Raw genomic sequence first — 7,244 nt, 5'->3', positions numbered from 1 at the left:
TCATCATCGATTTCATAATTGGCTTCGAACTCTTCTTTACTGTCGTTGTTATCTTCTTCCTAATCTATATCTCTAAGCTCATTAACATTCACTTCCTTGCCAACCGCGTCTAGTCCCGTATGCTGTTTAAACTCAACATACAACTTTATCATTGGCATGTGAAATCAGGTTTGTTGATAAATATAGAACATCTGCTGCATATATACGTTGTCAGTGATGGGAATTACTTGAAACTGTATCAACCCACCAAATATTTGTACAAGATTTCTGTATAAAATGTTGTTCACTCTCTTGAAAATGTGACTTTATATGTTTTTAGAAAGATCATTTTCTAACTTTGCAAAACTCATGGTGCATGGAATGGCAAAGAAAAAGGGCATTCACAAATAAAAGTCACTCCTTCATGTGTGTTTGGTATAATCTCACCGTTATAATACACTCACAAATTTACAATACTTTTCATAATCTCAACTTCACTTAATCCAATTTTTTTTGGCACTACAAAATTGTCAAAAAACTCACAAGTATGAAAGAAAGCGGAATGAAACTGATAAACACGGATGAATTGATAATGGTATTTATAGACAATACCTCGTTTAAAATATTTTTTTCTTATACAAAACGCAAGTTGTATTTTGCAACTTTTGAATAAAAAAATTAACAAATACAAAGTGTATTCTGCATTTCGTTCTTCCAAAAACAAATAGAGGTAATGACCAAATCAGTATCCGAAAGATTCAAACGCTGACATTTTGGTACCTTACTATTGTTATTGACAAAATGGTCTTTAAAAGATTTTAAAATTTGACAAGCGTGCCCTCGAATTCGCCGGAGCAAATCTTCGGCAAGCACAGTGGTGATATTACCACTACGTTTTGATGACATGGCAAAAACCCTCCCCGTCCTAATTCTTTATTGTTCTGACGAACTTGGGGGTACACTTGTCAAATTTTAGAATATTTTAAGGACCATTTTATCAATATCAATAGTAAAGTATCAAAATATCAACGTCTAAATCTTTTGAGTGCTGATTTGGTTATTACCTCAAAAAAATAATAAAATGCAAATGTGAGACACAACATGCGTTTTGTAGGTTGTCATTTATAAAAATTATACAAAAACTAAATGTCACCTGCGTTTTAATTTTGACATTATATCAATGTAATTACTTTACATACATCTATTTTAACATTAAATATTATATTTTTTTATATAAAAAAATCAGCCAATATTTAAAATATCTTATTTTCATTCTAAATATTTTATTTTATTTTATTTCAGTTGTCTGGTCAAAATTAATTTTTTTTCATTATGATTATCTTTTAGGTAGCGACAAAAATTATAATTGTTGGAGTCAAAATAATTATTACAATGATTTGAGAGTAAAAGTAACATAGTAATAAGAAAAAAATAAAAGATAACAATAGAAACAAAAATATTTAAAAAAAAATTTTAATGAGTGAATTAATAGAATAAAATAAAATAATATGTTCAAATGTTAATGAAAAAATTAAAATTTAGTTGTTGAAAATTATAATATTCGATTTAATATTCTTAAAAACTAACCATTTAAGAATTTATTATTTCTTAAGAAGGTAAAATGGATTTTTATGAATGAAACCAAACCAAATCAAAAGCAATTAAGATTTGTGTACGACACAATCACACAATATCCTTCCTTACTTTAAGCTTGTATTATTATTATTATTATTATTATTATTTCCCTCTCACTTTGTCTTTCATCTCATCTCATCGGTAACAGTAACTTTTCCTATCAACCCACCCTGCAATCGCCGCTTCTCCCTTCTCTCCCTCTCTCCCTCTCTCCACCTTTTTCAAAAATCCAATAATAATAATAATAAATAAATAAATAATTATTATTATTTACTGTGTGATCACACACACGCACCCCCACTCTATAATTATACGTCTCTTCTTTTATTTTTTCTCACTTCTCTTCAAGCAAGCTCAGTACTTAACACACTACTAAATAAAACACATTCACCATCATCATCATCATCATCATCATCATCATCATGGTTGGTATCATTATAATTATTACTCTTTGTTCTTTCTCTACTTTATTTATGATGACTACTTATTAACTCAATTCAATTCAATTATTCACAGTTGATACCTGCTCCTCCTTCTTCTTCTAAACAACATCATGACAATGGTGGTGGTCTTCCTCGGTGGCTGCAAGTGCTTCTAACAGAGAAGTTCTACAACGCTTGCATAGTTCATGAAGAAGCAAAGAAGAATGAGAAGAACGTTTATTGCTTGGATTGTTGCATCACTCTCTGCCCTCACTGTTTAGCCCCACATCGCTCTCACAGACTCTTGCAGGTTCCTACCTTCAATTCTTCTTTCTTTCTTTTTTTTGCCATATTATTTTTCAATTACTGAATTTATTATTATTTTTTTAAATTGCAGATTAGAAGGTATGTGTACCACGATGTTATAAGGTTGGATGATGCTGCAAAGTTAATTGACTGCACTTCTGTTCAAGTGAGTCCATAATTAAATTTCATACTCAAAAAGGAAAAAAATATTTAAGTAAACTAATTAATTAAAGAAAATAGAATTTTGAAGCTTCTTTAATTTTCACTTTTATGTAAGTGTAACTGCTAATTTAGCTCAGTAATATGAAAATTTCTTAATTCTCAATTCAGTTTTTTTTTTAATGTTTATGTTAGTCTTAAAAATGAAAATTCATTCATGAATTAATTGACAAAAATATGGTGATATATGCTGCTATTTTTGCACAAATAAAAAACATGGTTATTAACTATAATTGGTTGTTCTCTTCTTCTTTGTGTGTTTGATTTTGCAGTCATACACAACGAACAGTGCAAAAGTGGTGTTTATAAAAGAAAGGGCACAGACAAGGAACTTTAGGGGTAATTCCGGCAATTCGTGCAGTACTTGCGACAGAACCCTGCAGGACCCATATCAATTCTGCTCTCTCTCTTGCAAGGTTAATTTACTTAATTACCCTTTCTCTTCATCTCTTTTTCTCTCTTGGCCTAAAAAGAAGAAAACATAACTTGCTTTCAACTTTCAACCCCATAACATACTCACATTCCAATTCCATGTTACTATTATTCCCATTCTCTATGACTATTCATCTGCTTCTCTAGCCTCTTTTTCTATAAAAAGTTGCATTTTTTATTTTATTTTTTATCCATGTTCCCATGCTACCATGTCAATTTCCTCCTTTTTCCTATCTAGGCTAAATCTTTTATGGGATTATATTTGACAAGTGCTGTGTTTGTTAAGAAAATTAAAGTTAGAAACTTTTCATTTAAAAGATATATTTTTTTAAAGTTCTTGTTAAATCAATAGTTCTTAATTTTTATATTCCATAACAAGTACCCATACATAACGAGAATCCTCTTTAAAAAAAGTAAAATATTTAGTGTTTTTTTACTATTAAATTTGTTTAGATTTGAATACATATTTTTTATTTTCTTTTTTAAATTTAGTTTTGTTAACTTGTTTATTTTGTATTGCTTTCACAGATCAACTATCTTATTGGAAGTAGGGGTAGTCTCTCCGGGTACCTATATGAGTGCAACTATTTGCCCTTCAATGAAACCGGGTTTGATGATGGTCAACTGACAACTGACTCGGTTCTTGAACCGGCTGGTTCAGTTTGGACCTCATCCGGTTCAGGTGGATGTGTTGGTGGGGTTGATTGTAAGACCACCCTTGCTTGCACTGCCACCACAGAAATTGTGAGAAAAAAGCGAAGTTCCGGTTCGGCTAGTCGTCCAACCGCACAGGTTTGTCGACCGGTTCATGACATTTTGGTTGGTCTTCCGAACCGGAGGAAAGGGACCCCACAGAGGGCCCCTCTTTATTAAGTGATACTATTTTCCACTGAGGGTGGAGATTGTGGGGGAAAATTTTTCTTCAATTTTATTTGATGGTAGAAATTGGAATGGGGTGTTTATTTCATTGAAAGACATCAAGGACACAAAAGATTTACCTCAACAATTTTACTAATTTTTTGGTATTTTTGTAAAGTATAAATGTTTGTGTTCAGTATGTTTTATAAGAATTTTCAAGACAAGTAGACCTCAAAATTTGTCTTTGACTAAATTTTGGGCACATTGGTATTTGAAAATTAAATGGTTTCTAACATCTAATAATTAAGATCTTAAAGTTGACTATTATAGGTGATATTATTAACTTGACAGAATTAAAAGAGGATTTATTTTTTACTTTTCAAATATTAATATGTCCTGTTATTTGTTCAAGGATCGAGTTTGTGCGTTTACTCCTCCATTCTCTGCCAATGAAAATTTAAACAAAAGTTAGATTGAAGAAAAACCCTCCCATTTTTGTGTATTCCACCCTTAATATTCTCTAGTTTGAAGGAAGTTAATTGTTATGTACTAACCTCAATGTGGGTATATGATCTTAATGGGTTTTGAGTATAGTGGTCACAAAGATCATCATCATAGTCATAGTATATGCATTCTGAACTTTGTAATTAAGATGATTGCTAAACTAGCTATTTATGACATCTATCTGAGGTTCAATTTAGGGTTCTCATTTTGTCACCTTATATATATGGATGGATGTTATTTTGTTTAATTGGCACTTCTTTTTTAATTTTGTTTATTTTAAAATCTAAATTTTAACTCATAAATCTTTAATTTTAATTTTTAAATTAGAAACTTAAATACTAAATTTGACTAATTAAAAGTTTCCAAATGACCGTATCCGTCGTTTATCTTTGGAGATTAATATTTAACTTTTTATAATAGCACGTTAAGAACTTATTTAGCGGGCTAATATAAAAATGTCAAATAATTTTATTGCAAACTTTATTAATAACTGTTCTAAGAATAATATTATCTGAATGGTTCTAATCAACCTAATCCAATTCAAAATACCACAATTTGATTAAAAAAACAGCACCGAATCATTTTCTAAATCCGAGTCTAACTCGAAGTATTTTTAGGCTAGACTGAAATCTTCAGACTGGGTTGGATAATGAAACACCTTGACCTTGTTGACATTGCTAACTGGTTGACCCTCCATCATGGGAATATTGTTGTAACTTGTAACCACTATCTAGGACAAAAATGTCTTTATTCTTAGTTATATACTTATATTCTTCAAAAACATGGGGTTATAGATGGGATCCTTGAAAATGAAGGGGAGAATGGAAGAAATGGACTTTAGGGTTAGAGTAACCCATCAAAAATCATTCGAATTATTTTGGCGATGATTGAATTTTGTTATTAATAATGATAGGGGATGCTTCTATAAAGAATTAAAGACGCGTCTTTTACACTTACGTGTCGTATTATTATTGAACGTATTAATGAACCGGTTATTTTTGAATTTCTTAATAAATTAAAATAAAATCAATTTATTTTTCATAACAATAATAATAAATTCAATTTTTTTAGGGATCTAATTATATTTTTAAATTTTTAGGTATTCAAATGTCTGCAAAATAAAAAAGAAGAGATATATTTATCTTTTTATAAAAAAATTTAAAAAATTTAATTTAGATTGTGTAATTCGATCGGATCAAATTGGATCTAATAATTATAATGCAGACAATTAGATTTATTAAAAAATAAATTATTAACCAGTTTAATAAAATTATTCAATAATAATAGAACATATAAATCTTTTAAAAAAAAGATATTTTTAATATCTTTATTAAAATAATCTCTAATAATAATACCATCAAATAATTAAAAAATATATAAAAAATATCTAATCATAATCAAATACTTGCCTTGTTAATAGAAAAGCGTGACATGAATGACTATCATAGTCTTTTATGTGGTAAAAAAAATCTTTGATATGGCCAAGCCGAATATATGATAAGTTGTGTGAAACTCAATTGAATCCGAATTAAAATGGATGTGTATTTTTGTCATAATTTTTAATTATTTAAAAATATTTTTATCGATAATAAAATTTAAAAAATATTTTTTTGGATAAAAAATAATTCAAGTACATTTTTGTTGGGTTATCCATTACCAGCAAAGTACTTCTTTTATATGATCCTAAAATTAGTTTTTGGTTTCTGATTTTCTGGTTTAGTTTTTGGTTTCAAATTTAAGTGTTTTGAATCCAAGTTTGAGAAATAATAAATGCTTATACGCCCCTTTTTCTTCCTTTTTTTGGACTAGTTTTTCTTTTTAACTTCTCTTTGTTTCAATTTTTTTCTTTGTGTGTGTGCATGGACAACTGGCCCAAAACTTACAAATGTGTCATAGATCTCTTAATAATTCTCTTTTTTTAGTATCACCAAAAATCAATTCTTTTTTTTATATAGAAAAAGAAAAGACAAAAACAAAACTTCCTTCTGAATATTTATTGATCAAAGTTGATTAGTCAAATTTTTTATTCATCGAGAAGATTTGATGAACTAGTAGGCTTCGTCCAAAACGAATACCATTTCATTGAGTGTTAATGAAATAACAGCAAAACTGATCTTCTTAACATGATAGTAATATTAAGGTGTAGCTAATATTTATTTTATATGTTAAAATTATTAATTAAGATTTTTTATAAAAAAGAAAATTTAATTTTTAATATTTATTATATACTTATTAAAATAAAAAATATCTATTAATAATAATTCTTTAGAATACATGCCCTTATTAATATAAAAGTAAAGAGTAGGTAGAAAATTTTGCTGAAAGGAACTAAAGAATGCTACTATATATCTATAAGATATACATCAGTAAATGATTTTGTAGTGGTTTGACCTAAGTATGGCCATATCTAACAAATATCATGATTGGTTCTAGTTCAAAATATTTTAAAATAATTCTTTTTATACATAATATTTAGATAATATAAATTTTTAAAAAAATTCTAATGTCGATGTAATTTTTTTAAAAATAATTATAATATCAACTGTATTAATTAAACTTAAATCTTTCTATATGAAGACACTTTTTTTATATAAATATTTTATTTTTTTGTCCTAAAAACATTTTTAAAATAAAACTTTTTTAGGTAGGATAATTATAACAAAATCTACTTTTAACAAAACATTGGCATTGATAATAGGAAAATAATCCAAGTTGTAGCATATGGGAAATGAAAGTAGCATCATTAAGATGGTGCGGCTATATGGGCCCAGAAATATTATTATAATCCTAAGAATAGACTCGAGAATTGATGAGAAAAGGAGCAACTGCAGCAAAAAATAGAGCCAGTTAGTACCCTACTACTGTTCACTATGTCATGTCTTTTCTCTT

General features: G+C 28.3%; 1 protein-coding gene across 1 annotated transcript; it reads left to right on the top strand.

Annotated features, from left to right (window-relative positions):
- Nucleotides 1-1,969: 1,969 nt before the first annotated feature.
- LOC107475707 (protein RGF1 INDUCIBLE TRANSCRIPTION FACTOR 1) lies at nucleotides 1,970-3,941 on the top strand. Its single transcript, XM_016095357.3, has 5 exons — nucleotides 1,970-2,039; nucleotides 2,131-2,346; nucleotides 2,434-2,508; nucleotides 2,834-2,977; nucleotides 3,522-3,941. The coding sequence occupies exons 1-5, from the start codon at nucleotides 2,037-2,039 to the stop codon at nucleotides 3,864-3,866; spliced, it is 783 nt and encodes a 260-aa protein (XP_015950843.1). The 5' UTR covers nucleotides 1,970-2,036; the 3' UTR covers nucleotides 3,867-3,941.
- The last annotated feature ends 3,303 nt before the right edge of the window (nucleotides 3,942-7,244 follow it).

The sequence above is a fragment of the Arachis duranensis genome, chromosome 2 (assembly GCF_000817695.3).
Source record: "Arachis duranensis cultivar V14167 chromosome 2, aradu.V14167.gnm2.J7QH, whole genome shotgun sequence".
NCBI lineage: Eukaryota > Viridiplantae > Streptophyta > Magnoliopsida > Fabales > Fabaceae > Arachis > Arachis duranensis.
The sequence above is the reverse complement of the archived record's forward strand: the minus strand, read 5'-3'. Positions and strand labels throughout refer to the sequence as shown.

What these genes read in the sequence shown, in the direction of transcription:
- LOC107475707 (XM_016095357.3), top strand. An exon ending in TTGACTGCACTTCTGTTCAA is followed by an intron (nt 2,509 to 2,833) that starts GTGAGTCCATAA and finishes TTGATTTTGCAG; the next exon opens with TCATACACAACGAACAGTGC. An exon ending in TCTGCTCTCTCTCTTGCAAG is followed by an intron (nt 2,978 to 3,521) that starts GTTAATTTACTT and finishes TTGCTTTCACAG; the next exon opens with ATCAACTATCTTATTGGAAG.